The sequence below is a fragment of the Ammospiza nelsoni genome, chromosome 30, assembly GCF_027579445.1.
Source record: "Ammospiza nelsoni isolate bAmmNel1 chromosome 30, bAmmNel1.pri, whole genome shotgun sequence".
NCBI lineage: Eukaryota > Metazoa > Chordata > Aves > Passeriformes > Passerellidae > Ammospiza > Ammospiza nelsoni.
The window spans coordinates 4,355,824-4,379,506 of record NC_080662.1 but is presented as its reverse complement, the minus strand read 5'-3'; the positions used below and the strand labels follow the sequence as shown (position 1 = coordinate 4,379,506).

The 23,683-nt window shown below is 41.2% G+C and overlaps 1 protein-coding gene across 1 annotated transcript; it reads left to right on the top strand.

Annotated features, from left to right (window-relative positions):
- The first annotated feature begins 2,429 nt into the window (after nucleotides 1-2,429).
- On the top strand, nucleotides 2,430-23,260 carry CHMP7 (charged multivesicular body protein 7). Its single transcript, XM_059490846.1, has 10 exons — nucleotides 2,430-2,781; nucleotides 3,677-3,851; nucleotides 9,060-9,245; nucleotides 11,739-11,872; nucleotides 12,221-12,269; nucleotides 13,815-13,934; nucleotides 17,552-17,650; nucleotides 19,680-19,740; nucleotides 21,276-21,437; nucleotides 22,907-23,260. The coding sequence occupies exons 1-10, from the start codon at nucleotides 2,492-2,494 to the stop codon at nucleotides 22,969-22,971; spliced, it is 1,341 nt and encodes a 446-aa protein (XP_059346829.1). The 5' UTR covers nucleotides 2,430-2,491; the 3' UTR covers nucleotides 22,972-23,260.
- The last annotated feature ends 423 nt before the right edge of the window (nucleotides 23,261-23,683 follow it).

Below are 23,683 nucleotides of genomic sequence, written 5' to 3'. Positions count from 1 at the left end.
CTCAACATTTGGCACACTTCATCCTTAGGCCAGCTCAACCTTCGGCACAGCTCAGCCTTAGGCCTAACTCCTAGCCCATCCCATCCTTGGGCCCAGCTCAACCTTTTGCCCAGCTCATCCTTAGGCTTAGCTCATCTTCAGGCCCAGCCATCCTTTGGCCCAGCCCATTCTTTGGCCCAACCCAACCTTCGGCCCAGCTCAACCTTTGGCACAGCTGATCCTTAGGCACAGCTCATCCTTAGGCCCAGCTCAACCTTAGGCCCAGCTCAACCTTAGGCCTGGTTCATCCTTTGGCCTTTTCCACCCCACGTGAGAACCCAGCTCCAGCCCCCAGGTCAAGGCCTGGCTTTGGACAAAGCCTTGGGATCCTTTTCCTTCCTGGAGCAGCGTTTTTGTTCCTGATAACCCCAAAACCTGCCCTCCTTAAAGCCAGGCTGGACCCTCAGCTGGGAACGGAGTTCCAGGCACAAAAGGATTTTATTTTGGGGCTAGAACTCCAGAACTGGAGAGATTAATATATATACTATATACTATATACTATATACTATATACTATATACTATATAATATATACTATATAATATACACTATATAATATATAATATATATTATATTATATATAATATATAATATATAACATATAACATATAACATATAATGTATAATGTATAATATATAATGTATAATATATAATATATAATATATAATATATAATATATAATATATAATATATAATATATAATGTGATATATTATATACATTAATATATAAAATATAATATATAAAATATCCTAATATATTATAATTAGTATAATAATAAAGATATCAATAAATATAATATACAATTATATAAAAATATAACAACACATAAAATAAAATATAAATATGTAACAAAATATAATATGTACTATATATTGAATATAATGACACATAATATAATAATAAATATAATAAATATATAATATTTAAAATTAGGTGTAAATTTAATAATGTATATGATATATTAACATATTATAGTAAATATAATAATAAAGATAACAATAAATATAATATATAATTTTACATAAAATATAACCATTAAAATAATAAAATTATATATATCTATCTATTACATCTATTATAACTATTCAAGTAATAAAGTATAAATATGTAATATATAAAGTATATAATATATATTATATGACAAAAATAATTATACAGAATATTATAATAAATAAAATAATATTTATTATATAAAATTACATACAATAATGGAGTAATAGACAGGAAAATTTGGTTTGGAAGGAGCTAAAAATAAATCCTCCCTGTCCTGAGTAATTTCCTGTTTTCCATTTCCATGGTTTAATCTTCGCTATTGGACTTGCTGCCCTCCCTGGACAGCAGGGATATATATATATATATATATATATATATATAAACACATTATTATATATTGTGTAATAACAATATTATTATATACTGTGTAATAACATATTGTGTAATAACATATATAATATATATATAATTGTTATTAGATATATATTATATATTATATATTATCTAATAACAATTATATCCATTATATATGAAATATTGATAATATAATATTATATTATCATCTAATATAATTTTGTATCATGATGTGATATAATACCCGATTATAATATCACATATATAATATTGTATTATATAATTTAAATATATTATACATAATATAGTATTATAGAATATACTTATACCTACATTATTACATACTAATTAATATGTAGTTATGATATTATACATTTACAAATTTTTTATTATATAGTTTGTTATATGTACATTATCTTATAATACATTTATTATTATTTAATATTATATGTTTTATATTCATTATAATTATTAATAATATAGAACTATAATTATAATAATTATATCATTATAATAATATAATAATATGATAATAGTATTTTATATAATAATAAGAGAATGTTGTAATAATGTGATATAATTATATAGATGATATGATATTATATAATATAGCATAATATGACATATTAATATTATTTAATATAGTAATAGTATAATTACTAGGTAATAATGATAATGATAACGATATTCAGAATGATGATGATGATGATGATGATAATCATGTTTAATGATGAAAGTTAAAATATATATTTATTCTGTATATGAGAGCGATTGGAAATATGTATAATATATATAATTATTATATATAGTCCCGAATAGTCGAAGCCCCGCCCCCTCACCAGTGGCCTTGACACTTTTGTGACCTCCACATATGACGTCACACTGACGTCACCACAGGAATCCGGGCGGCGATTGGGGGCGGGGCCCTTGACCCTCTCCGGGCCGTACCACAGCGGGGGCTGAGGGGGGGACGGCGCGGCCCACCCCAAGCGAGACGGGGGGGGCGCGGGGGTGGCACCGCGCATGCGCCGTGCGCGTCTCCCCTGAGGCGGGCGGTCGGCCGGGCCGGGCGGAGGCCGCGGCCGAGCCGGGGGCTCGCGTAGATGTGCAGCCCGGGGGAGGCCCCCCCTGGGCCGGCCCCGGCCGGGGACCTGCCCCCGGAGTGGGAGACAGATGATGAGCGCATGGCCTTCCTGTTCTCGGCCTTCAAGCAGAGCCGCGAGGTGAACAGCACCGAGTGGGACAGCAAGATGGCCTTCTGGGTCGGGCTGGTTCTGGCCCGCGGCCGGCGGAGGGGCGCGGTGAGGACGTGCCTGAGGGAGCTGCAGAACGGCTTCGAGCGGCGGGGCAGCGTCCCCTTGGGGCTCGGCACCGTCCTCAGGGAGCTGCTGAGGTAAAGGAGCTCGGGCAGGGTGTGGGGGGTGCCAGGGGATGCGGCTGGCGATGGATCCGCGCTGTGCCCGCCCGGAGGGGGAATTCTGCCCTGGCACGGGCTTCCCACAGCAGCTGTGGCTGCCCCGTGCCTGGAAGCGTCCAAGGCCGGCTTGGATGGGGCTTGGAGCAGCCTGAGGCAGTGTAGGGTGTCCTGGCATGGCAGGGGTGGCGCTGGGTGGGATTTGAGGTCCTTCCAAGCCAAAGCAGTCTGAGATTCTGTGAATTGCGTTCATGGTGTGTAAGTGGAATTTGGGAGGCCGAGCTGGACAGGGAGTCGGAGCTCAGGAGGTGTGGTAGGACAGGAATATTCCCACAGGAATATCGCTGCTAAACAGGGAGATAATCCCTGGAATGTTTTGGTGCCGCGGCTGCTGAGGGCACCGGGGATGTGTTGAGCTGTGTTTGCAACCAGAGATTTTGTGCTGTGAAATTGCAGCCCGGGACTGGTACCTCGAAGAGGCTCCAAACAGCAGGAGCTCTGTTGGTGACCTGAAAATTAAAACCAGTAGGTTTGAGAAGCTGTTGTTGCAATTTAATATAAAAACGGAGCTCTCCTGAAATGGCTGATTACCCCTAGAACTGACCCTCCCTGTTCATCCCCTCCTTTGATGCCTCATCAGTTTTGAGTAGAAAACTGGGAGAAACTTGCAAAACGGGAAAAAAGAGTAAACAAAAAGCACTTGGGATCCAGAGGAAGCAGGGGAGGAGTGGAAACCTGTGTGTTTCCAGCAATGAAATCTCAAACCTGAGCTGGATTTGGTGATAGAAAATGCCACTGAAGGATGGAGGATGTGCAGGATATCCAGTGTTTAGACTGGCTGTGTTCAGTTCCACCTGAATTATCTTCTCCCTAGACGTGGGAAGCTCCAGAGGGAGTCAGACTTCATGGCCAGTGTAGACAGCAGCTGGATCTCGTGGGGTGTGGGAGTTTTCATCCTGAAGCCCCTCAAGTGGACCCTCTCCAGCGTGCTGGGGGACAGCAAAATCCCTGAGGAAGAGGAGGTTCTGATTTACGTGGAGCTGCTGCAGGTGAGTGTTGTGGAGACCTTTTCCTGTGCATCTCCAGGAAAACCAGGAGTCATTTCCAGGGCTGAGCAGATCTTCCTTGGTGCTGCTGAGCCTGGAGAGGGATGTGTGGAGTGCCCTGGGGATGGGAAGGGATTTAGATTTTCCTTGAGAATGATGGAGCTGCTCCAAGGGCTGGAGCCAGGCTGGGAGAGCTGGAGGTGCTCACCTGGAGAGGAGAAACTGCAGAGAGAGCTCAGAGCCCTTCCAGGGGCTCCAGGAGAGCTGGAGAGGGATTTGCACAGGGGATGGAGGGACAGGGCACAGGGAATGGCTCCCACTGCCAGAGGGCAGGGATGGATGGGATGTTGGGCAGGAATTGTTCCCTGGGAGGGAGGGATGGAATTCCCAGGGAGCTGGGGCTGCCCCTGGATCCCTGGCAGTGCCCAAGGCCAGGCTGGAGCCCCTGGGACAGTGGGAGGTGTCCCTGCCATGGCAGGGGTGGCACTGGGGGGGATTTCAGGTCCTTCCATCCCAAACCATTCCATGGCTCTGACAGTGACTTCTCACTGACTCCAGGAGAAGGGAGGGACACAATTCCCTGCTTGTCCAGGGAGGTGAGAACTGTGCTGGGGATCCCAGGCTGGAGCTCATTCCTGTGCAGGAACTCTGAGCCCAGCTCCATCTGCTCCAGGGATGAGCAGGGATGGGACAGTCCCAGCCTGGCTGGAGCTCATTCCTGTGCAGGACATGAGGAGCTCTGAGCCCCAGCTCCATTTTCTCTCAGGATGAACAGGGATGGGACAGTCCCAACCTGGCTGGAGCTCATTCCTGTGCAGGAACTCTGAGCCCCAGCTCCATCTGCTCCAGGGATGAGCAGGGATGGGACAGTCCCAGCCTGGCTGGAGCTCTTTCCTGTGCAGGAACTCTGAGCCCCAGCTCCATGTGCTCCAGGGATGAGCAGGGGATGGGTCAGGCCCAGCCTGGCTGGAGCTCATTCCTGTGCAGGACATGGGGCTCAGAGTTCCTCAGCTCCATCTGCTCCTGGGATGAGCAGGGGGTGGGACAGGCACAGCCAGGCTGGAGCTGTGCTCATTCCTGTGCAGGAGCTCTGAGCCCCAGCTCCATCTGCTCCAGGGATGAGCAGGAGATTGGACAGTCCCAGCCGGAGCTCATGCCTGTGCAGGACATGAGGAACTCTGAGCCCCAGCTCCATCTTCCCCAGGGGTGAGCAGGGGATGGGACAGGCCCAGCCTGGCTGGAGCTCATTCCTGTGCAGGAACTCTGAGCCCCAGCTCCATCTGCTCCAGGGGATGGATCAATCCCAGCCTGGCTGGAGCTCATCCCTGTGCAGGACATGGGGCTCAGAGTTCCTCAGCTCCATCTTCCCCAGGGGTGAGCAGGGGATGGATCAATCCCAGCCTGGCTGGAGCTCATTCTTGTGGAGGAACTCTGAGCCCAGCTCCATGTGCTCCAGGGGATGGATCAATCCCAGCCTGGCTGGAGCTCATTCCTGTGCAGGAGCTCTGAGCCCAGCTCCATCTGCTCCAGGGGATGGATCAATCCCAGCCTGGCCACCCAAATCCCCCAGCCCACATTCCCTGGGCATTATTGCAGCTGCTTTCCCATGGGGTTGGATCCTGGCCCAGCCCCCGTTCTCTCTCTGTTACTCTGTGTCTGCTGAATGAGCCCCAGGCCTTGCTGTGCTTCTCTGGGTTACTGTGTCCAGCAGAAATGCAGGAAATCTTTAAAAGCAGGAGTTTTTATTTGTTTCAGACCTGGGGAGGGATTTCCAGGAAGTGCAGGGGAAGCCAATTGATTGCCTGTGTGGTTCCTGTGCTGCTCCACAGCTTTCCAGGGAATGTCAATAGCAGAGTTTTGGTTTTTGTGGGTGACTGTTTCGAGAGTTCCCTGTGGCTCAGTGTGAAATTCACTCCAGAATAAAGCAGGAAGTGTCCAAGCTGGGAGGAAGGAGGTGTGGGAGGGTTTGGGAAGTGCAGGAATGCTGTGTGGACATCCCTGGGATGCCTTGGGGTGGCTGCCTACAACAGAGGCTAGACAGAGCTAGAGAATAAAGTGGGCATTTATTATTAATAAATTATAAATGTATTAATAAAAAAGTAAATGGAATCAATAACAAATTAATAAATATTAATAACAAACAATAATTTAGTACATGTTAATAATAAATAATATTAATAATAAATAATATTAAAGGCCTTCAGTAGCTACACCTTGGGCAGTCAGCAGCCTCCAGGATGCACGGTGATCCTGAGTTTTTCAGACAGGTATGAGTTTGGTTCATTTACATTTCAGGGGTTAATTGTCCAATTACAGCTCCAGGTAATGAAGCAATTTACCCCCAGTTTGCTCCCCCAATTCACTTTGTTGATGCTTTTTGGGGCCTGAGGCAGCAGAGTGTTCCTGGATGTCAGGCCTGGAGGGGTTGTTCTGTGTGCCTAAAATGTGAAGCCAGTAACCAGCACTCTCTGTGGAGTTCAGAGTGATGCACTAAGGCAGGGCAGGATCTGGAAAATTCCAAAGGTGGAATCCTAAGGCATCACTGTGATTTATTAAAAAATTATGGGTATTGATCTAGTACCGATATCCAACTGTGACAGACAAAAACTCTCTAAGAGTTTAGAGTTAGACAGGGGATGTTTATTGTGGGATAGCTCCCAAATGCACACTGCAATTTACAGGTGATCACAGAGTCCTTTTGGGTATTGAATACCCAAAATACAAATACACATTCACATCTTTGGTACATCCCATTCCCAATATGAATATTGATCTAGTACCAATACCCAAAAACTCTCTGACAGTTTAAAGTTAGAAAGTGTTTGTTTATTGTGGGATAACTCCCAAATGCACACTGCAATTTACAGGTGATTATAGAGTCCTTTTATCTGTACAGGTATTGAATACCCAAAATACAAATAGATATTGATAACTTTGGTACATCCCATTCCCAATATGGATATTGATCTAGTACTGATACCCAAAAACTCTCTGACAGTTTAAAGTGTGTTTTTATTGTGGGATAGCTCCCAAATACACACTGCAATTTACAGGTGATTACAGAGTCCTTTTATCTATACAAACATTGAATACCCAAAATACAAATAGATATTGATAACTTTGGTACATCCCATTCCCAATATGGATATTGATCTAGTATTGATACCCAAAAACTCTCTGACGGTTTAAAGTGTGTGTTTATTGTGGGATAGCTCCCAAATACACACTGCAATTTACAGGTGATTATAGAGTCCTTTTATCTGTACAGGTATTGAATAACCAAAATACAAATGGATATTGATAACTTTGGTACTTCCCATTCCCAATATGGATATTGATCTAGTATTGATACCCAAAAACTCTCTGACGGTTTAAAGTGTGTGTTTATTGTGGGATAGCTCCCAAATACACACTGCAATTTACAGGTGATTACAGAGTCCTTTTATCTATACAAACATTGAATACCCAAAATACAAATAGATATTGATAACTTTGGTACATCCCATTCCCAATATGGATATTGATCTAGTACCGATATCCAAAAACTCTCTGACAGTTTTAAGTTAGAAATCAAACAACAATCAAAAAACAATTTACAGGTGTTTAAAGAGTCCTTTTATCCATACAGGTATTGAACACCCAAAATACGAATACACATTCATAACTTTGGTACACCCCATTCCCCACTTCCCATGGTAATTAGTTCCAAAGGTATTAAGCCTGAGTAGTTTGAAATGGGTTGGTTGTCCCTTTCATGGGGAGGGGTCCCAAACTGAGGAAGTAAATTAAGTCTTCCTTGTTCTGACCTTTCTACATTTTCAATGCCAATATGACAAATGAACCCTTGGTAGAGCTCCCATTCCCCATCTTCAGTTGGTTTCAGAACAGAGGAAGCCACAATTGTCTTATGTTGCTAAAAACAATTGTCTTACGTTCCTAAAAACAATTGTCTTACATTCCTAAAAACAATTGGCTTATGTTGCTAAAGACAATTGTCTTACGTTCCTAAAAACAATTGTCTTACGTTCCTAAAAACAATTGGCTTATGTTCCTAAAAGCTATTTATCATTTTCTATATTCATTATAAACCCAGCTAACAAACATTGTGTTGACAAGCAATCATTTATTAGTTAACTGCTAACTCTTAATTAAACTAAATGGGTACCCTGGATGAAGTGAACTCCAGTGAAGCTTATCTCTGACTAAACTCTTCACTATTACAGTGACCTGAGGAGGTCGCTTGGGGTGACAGAAAGACGAGAATCTTGTTTCTTGATCAGAAGGCTGGATTTATTGATATATGATATGTAATACATTATACTAAATAGAATAAAGAGAGAAGTTGCAGATGCTTGCTAAGCTAAGAATAGAAAGAATTTATATCAAAGTTGTGTCTGAGTTTGATGCATCAAAGGATGGTCAGCTCCCTTCACTTCAATAATGAACTAATCACAGGTGCATCTTATCATTGTTTACATTCTTCTTCTGGGGCCTTTTGCTTCCCAGAAGATACACAACTCTAAAGAAAGGATTTCTGTGAAAAAATGTCTGCGACACTTCACTCCTGTTGAAGCCCCAAAGCAGATAGCCTTCAAGAAATAATGAGTTAAAACATAGAATGTGAGGCATTTGAAGAAGGTATAGTATTAGGAAACACAGAGAGCAATTAATCGGCTAAAGCATGGAACACAATGACAGGAAAGAGATAGGGATAGGAGAAGCGATGGGCTAAGCATGTTCAGAGCCAACAATGTCAAACTGACCCTCAGAACTTTGCCAAGCCATAGAGACCAAGCCAAGTACACCGGGAAGTGACCAAATTAGGAAAGAAGTTCAAAAGTTTAAAGAGGAAGACTCATCAGGAGACCCCAGCCCATGATGAAGGCAACCGGAACGACCACCAAGATGATCCTCAAAAGAAATGTCCACGCCCACGCTCCGCCTACGCCACGCCTCATATGAATATTCATACAAAGATGTAATTACGTATATGATCTGATGTAATCCCATATTCAAAACTGTATAAAAAGCTTGCTTTTGGTATGGGAAACTCGGAAATCCACTTTGTGATTTCCCCGACGCGTCGCAGTAAAATACCTCCTGCTTATTAGACTTAAGCTGAGTCTCTTAGGCAGTTATTCTCGCCTTTTGGGGCAAAATTCGGCATCACTGTAATACCCTGAATTCCCTGAGGTGTCTGTGTGCCTGCAGGAGAAGGCAGAGGAGGTTTACCGGCTGTACCAGAGCTCCGCCCTCTCGTCGCACCCCGTGGTGGCGCTCTCCGAGCTGCGCTCCCTGTGCGCCGGCCTGTGCCCCGATGAGAGAACCTTCTACCTGCTGCTGCTGCAGCTGCAGAAGGAGAAGAGGGTCACCATCCTGGAGCAGAATGGAGAGAAGGTACAGGGTCCAGGTGACTGCTTTGGGGTGGTGTCATCCCTGTCTTGCCTTCCATCTGCCTGGAGAGGAATGGATTGTAGGCGTTCTGGTGGCTGAAATGGGTGTGCTGTGGCTGGAAAGGTAAATTCCGTGTCCTTCAATGTGGGTGTAGGTGACAGAAAATCCTAATTGTGGCGTGGCAGGTGGTGGTGTGAGGCCCCCAGGATGAGGTGAGAGATGAGGATTTGACTCCATGTCCTCAGGAGGCTGATAGAATGTTATGTTATATTAAATTATATGAAATCCTATTATATTATATCCTATTAAATGATATCCTATAATATCCTATCATATTATATGAAATTATATCGTATTATATGATACAATATGAAATTATATTATATGAAATTATATGATATGATATGATACTATACTATATGAAATTATATGAAATTATATGAAATGATATGATATATGATATTACATTCTATTCTATTATAATATATTATATGAAATTATATGATATCTTATTATATCATATCCTGTCATACCATACCCTATCATATCCTGTCATTATATGAAATTATATGATATTATATAATATAATATGAAATGATATGATATGATATAATATGATATTATATGATATTACATTCTGTTCTATGAAATTATATGATATCCTATTATGTAATATCCTGTCATACCATGCCCTATCATATCCTGTCATATTATATGAAATTATATGATATGAAATTATATTATATGATATGAATAATATGAAACAATATAATATAATATAATATAATATAATATAATATAATATAATATAATATAATATAATATAATATAATATAATATAATATAATATAATATAATATAATATAATATAATATAATATAATATAATCTTGTAAGAAATTATATGCTATATGATGTTACATTCTATTCTAATATATTATATGAAATGATATGAAATCCTATGCTATGATATCCTATTATGTCATATCCTATCATACCATATCCTGTCATATCATATGCTGTCATAATATATGAAATCATATCATATCATATTACATTACATTATATTATATGAAATTATATGATATCCTATCATAACAAATCCTATTATATTATATGAAATTATGTCATATTATATTATATGAAATCATATGATATGATATTAATTATATACTAAAACTATACTAAAGAAAGGGAAAGAATACATCAGAAGGCTGGAAAAAATAATCATGAAAGCTCATGACTGACTCCTCAGAGTCCAACACAGCTGATGGTGATTGGTCATTAATTGAAAACAATTCACAGACCACATTCCAGAGGAGCAAAACATGGAGGAGCTGAGGCTTCTCATCTTCCCAGAAGAAATCCTGGTGAAGGGATTTCTCAGAAAATATCATGGTGACAGTAGGTTTCTTAAAGATTTATAATAATTCAGATTTAATTGAAGAGTTAAAACCATGGCAGACTGTGCAGGTTGACAATTCCCAACCACACAAACTCCACACCTCTTGAGTCAGCATGGAATTCCATGGTTTTGAAAAGCTTTTAATATCCTGTCATATTATAGGAAATTATATAGTATTATATTATATGATATGGCATTATATAATATTATATTATATGAAATCATATAATATAATATGAAATTATATGATATGATATAATATAATACAATACAAGAAATTACATTATATGATATAAGAAATTATATTATATTATATTATATTATATTATATTATAAAATTATATAATGTTAAAGTATATTATATGAAATTATATTATATCCTATTATATAATATCCTGTCATATCCTATCATACCATATCCTCTCATATCCTATCCTGTCATATTGTATTATATGAAATTACATGATATGATATATTATATTATATTATATTATATTATATTATATTATATTATATTATTAATATTATATTACATTACATTACAGGAAATCCTATTCTATGATATCCTATTATCTCATATCCTATCATTCCATATCCTGTCATATTATATTATATGAAATTATATCATAAATATTAAATATATATATATATATATATATATATATATATATATATATATATATATATATATATATATATATATATATATATATATATATAATACATTTATATATATATATATATAATACATTATATTCTGTTATGTTTGTCACTTCCTGCAGAGGTGCAGGCACTCAGCTCTGAGATTCCCCTTTCCCTGTAGTGTTCTGAAGTCCTTGGCAGTGTGACATTGCCATCCCCTTCCAGGATCCAGGGACAGCTTTAAACCTTCCAGGTGTTCCCTTGAGGCTTTTTCTTTCCACCCTGCTGATCCTGATCCTAGTTTAACATTAAATCCTCTGGTGCCTGGGACATCCTCATGACTCCAAGGCCTAAACTGGGAGTGCCAAAACTTCTTTTCCTTCCTTCCAAGTGAAATTATTCCTGATTGGGATTTCTGGGGGGTGACTCCAGCCTGTGCTGTGCTTTCAGATTGTGAAGTTTGCCCGAGGCCTCCACGCCAAGGTGTCCCCAATGAACGACGTGGACATTGGGGTTTATCAGCTGATGCAGAGTGAGCAGCTGCTGTCACAGAAGGTGGAGTCCCTTTCCCAGGAAGCAGAGAAGTAATTTGGGGAAGGGTGGTGGGAACAACATCTGTGGGATGTAGAACTTTGGGACACAATTAGAAGCTGCTTTCTCCTGTTGTTCTTTCCTGTTCATAAACAAAACAGTCACAGCCGTGTGCTGGGGCAGCTTTCCCAGCCTTTGTTCCCTGTTCCCTGTGAAAACAAGGTGCAGGGAGTGTTTGCAAGGATTTGGAATTCACTCAAGGACTTGTGGGACTCAGCAGAGGTTTGAGGGTGGTTGTGTTCAAAATGCACCTTGTGGTCCCCTCAGACAGAGGGAGGGTGGTTGTGGGTTGTGAAAAAAGGAAGAAATTTCCTTTCCTTTCTCCTTTTTCCATCTTGCAGGTGTAAAGAGGATGCCAGGAGTGCTTGCAGAGCTGGGAAGAAGCAGCTGGTGAGTGGCATTGCCAGGGCAATGTCCTGGAGCTGCCCCAGAACTGCAGATCAACTTGGGGGCCTCATCCCAGGGGTGTTGGAGTCATTCTAGCCAAGCGTTAATACACAGACCATTGTTTTTATTTGTCCTTACTTTCTACACCTCATGTAACTTTTCTGCTGGCAAATCTCATGGCTGCTGCTTAGCTCCAGTCACAGTTCTGTCTCTGAGGCCTGCCCTTTGCAGCTTTCCCAAACCCCTCTGATTTTAAGGATTCCCACACCATGGTGCCAGCAGGAATATTGGACTCCCCAAAGTGGGAATAAGCCCAGGGGAGGGGAGAGTTCCCAGATGTGTGTGTGACGCTGAGCTGAGGGCTCTGTGTGTGAGCTTAGCTATCTCTCTGTGTGTTTGTGAAGCTGAGGGCTCTGTGTGTGAGCTGAGCTCTCTGTGTGTGTTTGTGAAGCTGAGCTGTGGTGTCTCTGTGTGAGCTGAGGTCTCTCTGTGTTTGTGAGCTGAGGTATCTGTGTGTGAGCTGAGCTCTGTGTGTGTGAGCTGAGGTATCTCTGTGTGTGTTTGTGAAGCTGAGCTCTGTCTGTATGTGTGTGTGTGATTTGATCTCTGTGTGATCTGAGCTCTGTGTGTTTGTGAAGCTGAGGTTTCTGTGTGTGAGCTGAGGTTTCTGTGTGTGATCTGAGCTCTGTGTGTTTGTGATCTGAGCTCTCTCCGTGTGTGATCTGAGCTCTCTGTGTGTCAGCTGAGGTATCTCTGTGTGTGTTTGTAAAGCTGAGCTCTCTGTGAGCTGAGCTCTGTGTGTGTGTGTGTGATTTGATCTCTGTGTGATCTGAGCTCTCTCTGTGTGTGAGGTGAGCTCTGTGTGTGTGTGAGGTGAGCTCTGTCTGTGTGTGTGTGAGCTGAGCTCTGTGTGTGTTTGTGAAGCTGAGGTTTCTGTGTGTGAGCTGAGCTCTGTGTGTGTGATCTGAGCTCTCTGTGTGTGATCTGAGCTCTCTGTGTGTGTGTGATCTGAGCTCTCTGTGTGTGTGATCTGAGCTCTCTGTGTGTGTGTGTGAGTGAGCTGAGGTCTGTGTGCATGTTTGTGATCTGAGCTCTGTGTGTGTGTGAGCTGAGGTATCTCTGTGTGTTTGTGAGCTGAGCTCTGTGTGTGTGTGAGATCTGATCTCTCTGTGATATGAGCTCTCTCTCTGTGTGATCTGAGCTCCTTCTCTGTATGTGTGTGTGTGAGCTGAGCTCTGTGTGTGTGTGTGTGTGTGTGATTTGATCTCTCTGTGTGATCTGAGCTCTCTGCGTGTGTTATGTGTATGTGTGTGAGCTGAGCTCTCTGTGATTGGAGCTCTCTGTCTGTGTTTGTGATCTGATCTCTGTGTGATCTCTGTCTGTCTCTGTGTGATCTGAGCTCTGTGTGTGTGTGTGTGTGTGTGTGATTTGATCTCTCTCTCTGTGATCTGAGCTCTCTGTGTGTGTGTGTGTGTGTGTGTGTGTGTGTGATTTGATCTCTCTCTCTGTGTGATCTGAGCTCTGTCTCTGTGTTTGTGTCCCTGGCAGGCCCTGAGGTGCCTCAAGGCCAAGCGGAGGACGGAGCGGCGCATCGAGGAGCTGCACTCCAAGCTGGATGCAGTGCAGGGAATCCTGGATCGGATCTACGCCTCCCAGACCGACCAGATGGTACCGAGGGCTCCTCCCCTGCTCCTCCCTGGGCTCCTCCCCTGCTCCTCCCCTGCTCCTCCCCTGCTCCTCCCCTGCTCCTTCCCTGCTCCTCCCCTGCTCCTTCCCTGCTCCTCCCCTGCTCCTCCCCTGCTCCTCCCCTGCTCCTCCCCTGCTCCTTCCCTGCTCCTCCCCTGCTCCTTCCCTGCTCCTCCCCTGCTCCTTCCCGTGCTCCCCCCTGGGCTCCTTCCCCTGCTCCTCCCCTGCTCCTCCCCTGCTCCTCCCCTGCTCCTCCCCTGCTCCTTCCCTGCTCCTCCCCTGCTCCTTCCCTGCTCCTCCCCTGCTCCTTCCCGTGCTCCCCCCTGGGCTCCTTCCCCTGCTCCTCCCCTGCTCCTCCCTGGGCTCCTCCCCTGCTCCTCCCCTGCTCCTCCCCTGCTCCTCCCCTGCTCCTTCCCCTGCTCCTCCCCTGCTCCTCCCCTGCTCCTTCCCTGCTCCTCCCCTGCTCCTCCCCTGCTCCTCCCTGGGCTCCTCCCCTGCTCCTCCCCTGCTCCTCCCCTGCTCCTCCCCTGCTCCTCCCCTGCTCCTCCCCTGCTCCTCCCTGGGCTCCTCCCCTGCTCCTCCCCTGCTCCTCCCCTGCTCCTCCCCTGCTCCTCCCCTGCTCCTTCCCCTGCTCTTCCCCTGCTCCTCCCCGGGCTCCTCCCCTCATCTCTTGTCGTCTGCATCTTAACAAAAACCTTTTCCACTATGTCTGGTAAGAAGACACTGTGCCAGCACATAAAACATCCCCCATCGTGTTTTAGAAGTTACTCCCCTCATCCCTTGGCCCCAGGGCTGGCATTTCCCTGGCCGTGTCCCTCTGCACAAAGCTCCTCCATGTCCTGCTGTTTCTCCAAGGATGCTGCTCAGGAGTCAGCTCTGGAGAGCAGCTCCCACTGTTTCCATCAGCACTGTGCATATTTGTCTTTTATTTTGAATTTCAAGGTATTTAATACCAACCATCACCATTGTGCATCTTCATCTCTTTCATTTTTAATTTCAAGGTATTTAATGCCTGCTAGGCTGGAGTTCATCAGCACTGTGCATCTTAATCTCTTTCATTTTTAATTTCCAAGTGTTTAATGCCTTTCAGGCTGGAGTTCATGAGCACTGGGCATCTTCATCTCTTTAATTTTTTATTTCAAGGTATTTTATACCTACCAGCCTGGATTTCCTCAGCACTGTGCATCTTTCTGTCTTTTATTTTGAATTTCCATGTATTTATTACCTACCAGGCAGAAGTTCATCAGCATTGTGCTGTATTTTATTTTTAATTTCAAGGTATTTAATGCCTGCCAGGCTGAAGTTCATCAGTACTGTGCATCGTAATCTCTTTTATTTTTAATTTCCAAGTGTTAAATGCCTTTCAGGCTGGAGTTCATGAGCACTGGGCATCTTCAACTCTTTTATTTTGAATTTCCAGGTATTTAATAGCCTGGATTTAATCAGCATTGTGCATCTTTCTGTCTTTTATTTTGAATTTCCATGTATTTAATACCTACCAGGCTGAAGTTCATCAGCTTTGTGCATCTTGGTCTGTTTTATTTTGAATTTCCAGGTGTTTATCCTCTGTTTTATTTGAATTTCCAGGTGTTTAACATCTGTTTTATTTAAATTTCCAGGTATTTATCCTCTGTTTTATTTGAATTTCCAGGTGTTTATCATCTGTTTTATTTAAATTTCCAGGTATTTAACATCATTTTTATTTAAATTTCCAGCTGTTTATCCTCTGTTTCATTTGAATTTTCAGGCGTTCAATGCCTACCAGGCTGAAGTTCATCAGCACTGTGCATCTTCATCTGTTTAATTTGAATTTCCAGGTGTTTAACATCAGTTTTATTTAAATTTCCAGGTGTTTATCCTCTATTTAATTTGAATTTCCAGCTGTTTATGCTGTGTTTTATCTGAATTTCCAGGTGTTCAATGCCTACCAGCCTGAAGTTCATCAGCACTGTGCATCTTCATCTGTTTAATTTAAATTTCCAGCTGTTTATCTTCTGTTTTATCTGAATTTTCAGGTATTTATCCTCTGTTTTATCTGAATTTCCAGGTGTTTATCCTCTGTTTTATTTGAATTTCCAGGTTTTCAATGCCTACCAGCCTGAAGTTCATCAGCACTGTGCATCTTCATCTGTTTAATTTGAATTTCCAGGTGTTTAACATCAGTTTTATTTAAATTTCCAGGTATTTATCCTCTGTTTTATCTGAATTTCCAGGTGTTTATCCTCTGTTTTATTTAAATTTCCAGGTGTTCAATGCCTACCAGCCTGAAGTTCATCAGCACTGTGCATCTTCATCTGTTTAATTTAAATTTCCAGCTGTTTATCTTCTGTTTTATCTGAATTTTCAGGTGTTTATCCTGTGTTTTATTTGAATTTCCAGGTATTTATCATCAGTTTTATTTAAATTTCCAGGTGTTTAACATCTGTTTTATTTGAATTTCCAGGTATTTATCATCATTTTTATTTAAATTTCCAGCTGTTTATGCTGTGTTTTATCTGAATTTCCAGGTTTTCAATGCCTACCAGCCTGAAGTTCATCAGCACTGTGCATCTTCATCTGTTTAATTTGAATTTCCAGGTGTTTAACATCAGTTTTATTTAAATTTCCAGGTATTTAACATCATTTTTATTTAAATTTCCAGCTGTTTATCCTCTGTTTTATTTAAATTTCCAGGTGTTCAATGCCTACCAGCCTGAAGTTCATCAGCACTGTGCATCTTCATCTGTTTAATTTGAATTTCCAGGTGTTTAACATCAGTTTTATTTAAATTTCCAGGTGTTTATCCTCTATTTAATTTGAATTTCCAGCTGTTTATGCTGTGTTTTATCTGAATTTCCAGGTTTTCAATGCCTACCAGCCTGAAGTTCATCAGCACTGTGCATCTTCATCTGTTTAATTTAAATTTCCAGCTGTTTATCTTCTGTTTTATCTGAATTTTCAGGTGTTTATCCTGTGTTTTATTTGAATTTCCAGGTATTTATCATCAGTTTTATTTAAATTTCCAGGTGTTTAACATCTGTTTTATTTGAATTTCCAGGTATTTATCATCATTTTTATTTAAATTTCCAGCTGTTTATGCTGTGTTTTATCTGAATTTCCAGGTTTTCAATGCCTACCAGCCTGAAGTTCATCAGCACTGTGCATCTTCATCTGTTTTATTTGAATTTCCAGGTGTTTAACATCAGTTTTCTTTAAATTTCCAGGTCTTTATCCTCTATTTAATTTGAATTTCCAGCTGTTTATCCTCTGTTTTATTTGAATTTCCAGGTTTTCAATGCCTACCAGGCTGAAGTTCATCAGCACTGTGCATCTTCATCTGTTTAATTTGAATTTCCAGGTGTTTAACATCAGTTTTATTTAAATTTCCAGGTATTTAACATCATTTTTATTTAAATTTCCAGCTGTTTATCCTCTGTTTTATTTAAATTTCCAGGTGTTCAATGCCTACCAGGCTGAAGTTCATCAGCACTGTGCATCTTCATCTGTTTAATTTGAATTTCCAGGTGTTTAACATCAGTTTTATTTAAATTTCCAGGTGTTTATCCTCTATTTAATTTGAATTTCCAGCTGTTTATGCTGTGTTTTATCTGAATTTCCAGGTGTTCAATGCCTACCAGGCTGGAGTTGGGGCTCTCAAGCTCTCCATGAGGGACGTGACTGTGGAGAGGGCAGAGAACTTGGTGGATCAGATCCAAGAGGTAAAGAAACCTGCCCAGATGTTAATTAATGAATTATTCATTCTTTGCTTACTTTTAATTAGTTTTAATTAGTTTTTTCCCTCTATGGCACTAAATAAACTGACTTAATTTTGAGCTAAAACCTGAGCAGGAAGGTTTCTGTGTCTTCTGGTTGTGCTGCAATGTATTTGAATTTATTTGAAATTTTCTGGGGTTTTTTGGTCGGCAATATTGGGGAAGCAGCCAGCTTTTCTAGACAGTCCTTGGGTGCTTTAAAAATACAAATTAAACATTTGCAAGCTGGAATGAACAGTGTGCATGAAACAGCCTGACATTTTATTTTATTTTATTTTATTTTATTTTATTTTATTTTATTTTATTTTATTTTATTTTATTTTATTTTATTTTATTTTATTTTATTTTTCTATTTTATTATTTTACTCTATTTTATTCTACTTTATTCTACTTTATTCTACTTTGTCTTTTGTTTTATTGTACTTTATTGTATTTTATTTTATTTTTCTATTTTATTATTATTTTACTTTATTTTATTCTACTTTATTCTACTTTATTCTACTTTGTCTTTTGTTTTATTGTACTTTATTGTATTTTATTTTATTTTTCTATTTTATTATTATTTTACTTTATTTTATTCTACTTTATTCTACTTTATTATACTTTGTCTTTTGTTTTATTGTACTTTATTGTATTTTATTTCATTTTTCTATTTTATTATTATTTTACTCTATTTTATTCTACTTTATTATACTTTGTCTTTTGTTTTATTGTACTTTATTGTATTTTATTTTATTTTTTAATTTCATTTGTATTTTATTTTATTTATTTATTATTTTTATTTCATTTTTAAAATTTTATTCTATTTCTTTTTAGTTTCTTATTTTATTTTATTTCTTTTAATTTTATTTTATTTTTAAAAAATTATTTTATTTTATTTCTTTTAATTTTTTTATTATATTACTTTGGTTTTTTATTTTTTATTCCTATTTATTTATTTATTCTATTTTATTTCTGTTCTATTTTTATTTTATTTTATTTTATTTTATTTCTTTTACTTTTATTTTAAAATTTTATTTTATTTTCTTTCTTTTAATTTTTTTATTTTATTACTTTGGTATTTTATTTTATGTTATTCCTTTTTTATTTATTTATTCTATTTTATTTCTGTGCTATTTTTATTTTATTTTATTTTATTCATTTTTTTGCTTATTTATTCTATTTTATTTCTGTTCTATTTTATTTCTGTTCTATTTTTATTTTATTTATTTTAATTTTATTTTTAAAATTTTATTTTATTTTATTTCTTTTAAATTTTATATTTTATTACTTTGGTATTTTATTTTATGTTATTCCTTTTTTACTTATTTATTCTATTTGATTTCTGTTCTATTTTTATTTTATTTTATTCATTTTTGCTTATTTGTTCTATTTTATTTCTGTTCTATTTTATTTCTGTTCTATTTTTATTTTATTTTATTTTTAAAATTTTATTTTATTTTATTTCTTTTAAATTTTTTATTTTATTACTTTGGTATTTTATTTTATTCATTTTTAATTTATTCTATTTCTGTTTTATTATTTTATTTTACTTTATTTTATTTTATTTTACTTCATTGTACTTTGTCTTTTATTTTATTGTACTTTATTGTATTTTATTTTATTGTACTTTATTGTATTTTTTATTTTATTTTATTTATTTATTATCTTTATTTTTAAAATTTTATTTTATTTCTTTTTAATTTTAAATTTCATTTTATTACTTTGTTTTATTACACAGTTTTACTCCCACTGTGAAATCCTGCTTTGGGTTTGATCCTCAAATGTGCCACCCTTGGTGGTGTTGTTTATTCTGAAATAATCTTCATGTTCCTTGTGAAAGCCAAGGTGGAAATTCTGCACTAATTCCTGCTGCCTTCAGGCCAATTCCTGCTACTTCTGATTTTGTTTTTGATTTCTGCTGTTGCTGGAGCAGCTGCAGCAGGGCACAGAAGGAATTTCTGATCTGGATCTCATCGTGTTTATTTTCCCTCAGCTCTGTGACACTCAAGATGAAGTGGCCCAGACCCTGGCTGGAGTGGGGATCAACGGGCTGGGTATGTGCTGGCCTTTCGTCCTTGGCTTCTGCTTTGCTGCTCCTTCCTTTCCCTGCTCCTTCCTTTCCCTGCTCCCTCCTTTCCCTGCTCCCTCCTTTCCCTGCTCCCTCCTTTCCCTGCTCCTTCCTTTCCCTGCTCCTTCCTTTCCCTGCTCCCTCCTTTCCCTGCTCCCTCCTTTCCCTGCTCCCTCCTTTCCCTTACTCCTCCTTTCCCTTACTCCTCCTTTCCCTGCTCCTTCCTTTCCCTGCTCCTTCCTTTCCCTGCTCCCTCCTTTCCCTTACTCCCTCCTTTCCCTTACTCCTCCTTTCCCTGATCCTTCCTTTCCCTTACTCCTCCTTTCCCTGATCCTTCCTTTCCCTTACTCCTCCTTTCCCTTACTCCTTCCTTTCCCTTACTCCTTCCTTTCCCTTACTCCTTCCTTTCCTTTACTCCTTCCTTTCCCTTACTCCATCCCATCCCTGCTCCCTCCTTGCCCTTACTTAATTCCTTCCTGCTCCTTCCTTTCCCTTACTCCTTCCTTTCCCTGCTCCTTCCTTTCCCTGCTCCTTCTTTTTCCTTACTCCCTCTTTTCCCTGCTCTTTCCTTTTCATTGCTCCTTCCATTCCCTGCTCCCTCCCTTCTCTGCTCCCTCCTTTCCCTTCCTCCGTCCTTTTCCTGCTCCATCCCTTTCCCTGCTCCTTCCTTTCCCTGCTCCCTCCGTCCCTTTTCCCTCCCTTCCCTTTTTCCCTCCCATCCCTTTTTCCCTCCCATCCCTGCTCCCTCCCTTCCCTTTCTCCCTCCTTTCCCTTTCTCCCTCCTTTTTCCCTCTCATCCCTTTTTCCCTCCTTTCCCTTTCCCCTCCTTTCCCTTTTTCCCTCCCATCCTTTTTTCCCTCCTTTCCCTTTTTCCCTCCTTTCCCTTTTTCCCTCCCATCGTTTTTTCCCTCCTTTCCCTTTTTCCCTCCTTTCCCTTTTCCCTCCCATCCCTTTTTCCCTCCCATCCTTTTTTCCCTCCTTTCCCTTTTTCCCTCCTTTCCCTTTTCCCTCCCATCCCTGCTCCCTCCCTTCCCTGCTCCCTCCCCACATTCAGCGCCTTCCTGGGGCAATAAACTCTTCCCAAAACACCAAAGTTGGTGCCTGAAGGGAATGGGAGCAGGGATTTCTCCCCTCTGACAGTTTCTCCATCTCCAAATCCTCGTGGTCCCTGTTTGGGGCTGGCTTTCAGTTCAAAGCTGGGTAATGTTGGTTTAAATCTATTTTTAGGGCAGCTGCTGCTTTGTTTTGTTGAAGTGATGAGCTTTTTCCTCTGGCCTGGTTGCTGCTGCAGCTTGTTTGCCTCTGCTGAAAGGTGCCAGAGCTTCTTGGCCTCAGTGCCAAGGAAAAAAGTCTCCTCCCTGAGATCAGGACTGAAATTTCAGTCCTTTAAAAGAAGTACAGGAAATTCCTTGTGAGTAACAATGGAGGGAAGGAATAACAGCTCAGTTTTGGATCTCAGTCTCTGCTGTGAGGATGCCACTGAATTCTCCTTGGAGCTGAAATCTTTTCTTTGCTCAGCAGAGATGGACTCTGAGGAGCTGGAGCAGGAGCTGGACAGTCTCCTGCAGGACTCCAGCAAGGATTCCCTGGATCTGCCTCCCGTCCCCCAGAAGGTGCTGAGTGCCCCCATCTCTGATGCCGAGCTGGAAGCTGAGCTGGAGCAGCTCTCTGTGTCTGCTGGAGGTGGGAATGGCAGCAGGGCCTGGGAGGGGCTGCTCTGGGAGCTGGGACAGCCCTGGGCAGCACAGGGGCAGCAGAGGCCTGGCAGAGCTGGGAATTCTGCCTGGATCCAGGCTCAGGAGAGCTAAACCCAATCCTGAGCTGGGAATTCTGCCTGGATCCAGGCTCAGGAGAGTTAAACCCAATCCTGAGCTGGGAATTCTGCCTGGATCCAGGCTCAGGAGAGCTAAACCCAATCCTGAGCTGGGAATTCTGCCTGGATCCAGGCTCAGGAGAGCTAAACCCAATCCTGAACTGGGAATTCTGCCTGGATCCAGGTTCAACAGAGTTAAACCCAGTCCTGAACTGGGAATTCTGCCTGGATCCAGGTTCAACATAGCTAAACTCAGTCCTGGGAGAGCTGGGAATTCTGTCTGGATCCTGCTTGAGCAGAGCTTAACCCAGTCCTGAGCTGGGAATTCTGGATCCAGGCTCAGGAGAGATAAACCCAGTCCTGAGCTGGGAATTCTGCCTGGATCCAGGTTCAGCAGAGTTTAACCCAGTCCTGGCAGAGCTGGGAATTCTGTGTGAATCCTGCTTCAGTAGAGCTTAACCCAGTCCTGGCAGAGCTGGAAATTCTGGATCCAGGCTCAGGAGAGTTAAACCCAGTCCTGAGCTGGGAATTCTGCCTGGATCCAGGTTAAACAGAGTTAAACCCAGTCCTGAACTGGGAATTCTGCCTGGATCCAGGTTAAACAGAGTTAAACCCAGTCCTGAACTGGGAATTCTGCCTGGATCCAGGTTAAACAGAGTTAAACCCAGTCCTGGCAGAGCTGGGAATTCTGCCTGGATCCTTTGCCAGGGGTGGAGGGAGAGCTGAAGGCTCTGTGAGGGAGCTGCTGCTTGGACAAATTGCTTTTTTACATTTAACAAAGTTGTACAAAGCCAGGCAGTGTTGGAAGGGATAAACCAGAATTTTCTAAACAGGATTTGTCCAGCACTCAGCATCTCCCCTGGAATGCTCTTCATGTGGGACAGGCTTGCTTAAGCTGGGCTTTATTTACTGATTAGGAAATAAATCATAATAATGATAAATAAATCATATTTTATGATTTATTAATGATCTTTTTGTGTCCCTTCCAACTGAGGATATCCCATGATTCAGTAACAGTGAATGACCAGAGTTTATGGGCTTGCACTGAGCTTTCCCTACACCTGTCCTGGACAGTTCCAGTTTTCCTTTTGGGAATCTGTTCATGAGCAATTCCACAGGATTGGCCTTGTAGTTTTCTTTTGGGTTGAGCATGTTATAACCCCAATTTCCAAGGCATTCCCTGGAAATTCCCAGGGCATGACATGCTCCACATGGAACACGTGATTCCAGGGGGATGGAGCAGAGCAGGGAAGCCCCTGGGCACTCTGGAATGGTATTGGGTGGTTGTGGGTGGGTTTGATGAGTTCTGATCTTTTCTCTGATGCAATTCCCTTCACAGATGTGGCACAAAAGACTCCCTCTGCTTCTTCTGAACCCAAAACAGCTGTGGGACTGAATCTCTGAAGAGCCAACAGAATCCTGTTGCTGCAGCTTGGGAAGTGTCTCAATGTTCCTTAACTGATGACCAGAACTTCCAAGGAGAGGGGAGCAGCCCTGTCCTCCTGGATCTGTCTTTGCTCAGCAGCAGGAGCCACTGCCATGACAATCCACTCTGGACCTGGCCCCAGCTGGTGTTTGTCATCTGTGCCAACATCTGCTCTCGAGCTGACTCGTGACCCCAAGTCACTGCCACATCCAGTCTTCCCTCTGGGAACACAACTCCAGCCAAGATAAAAACTCTTCTGTGTCCATAGCAGTGCTCGGTTTTGGGTTTGATTTTGGTTTCTCTTCCTTTGCTGTGGCTGATGTTGAGAATCTGAGCAGCAGCAGCGTTGCAGTGGCTCAACATTTGGCTGTTTGTGTGGTTGTTTAGAACACTTGGCACATCAGTCCTGCCCTTAAACACCTGGTGCTTGTCGTGTCCCTCCCTCTGGATCCTGCACTGACAGCCAGGCACTGGATCTGCTCAGTTTGAGGAGATTTTGGTGCTGCTCAGAGAGGGCAGCAAGGGCAAGCACAAGACAAAAGAATCCCTCTCTCTGTAATGACATTTAAGGCCTTAAAAGGGAGACCTGCAAAAGATTCCCCCAGAGGAGTTTCGGGCTCTTGTGGCCAAGGCTGCTCTTTCTGCTGGCACTTGAAATTGGAGCTGGTGGCTATTTTTGTATCACCCCTG

What these genes read in the sequence shown, in the direction of transcription:
- CHMP7 (XM_059490846.1), top strand. Translation starts at nt 2,492, where the DNA reads ATGTGCAGCCCGGGGGAGGCCCCCCCTGGGCCGGCCCCGGCCGGGGAC. An exon ending in CTTTCCCAGGAAGCAGAGAA is followed by an intron (nt 11,873 to 12,220) that starts GTAATTTGGGGA and finishes TCCATCTTGCAG; the next exon opens with GTGTAAAGAGGATGCCAGGA. An exon ending in GCTCTCTGTGTCTGCTGGAG is followed by an intron (nt 21,438 to 22,906) that starts GTGGGAATGGCA and finishes TTCCCTTCACAG; the next exon opens with ATGTGGCACAAAAGACTCCC.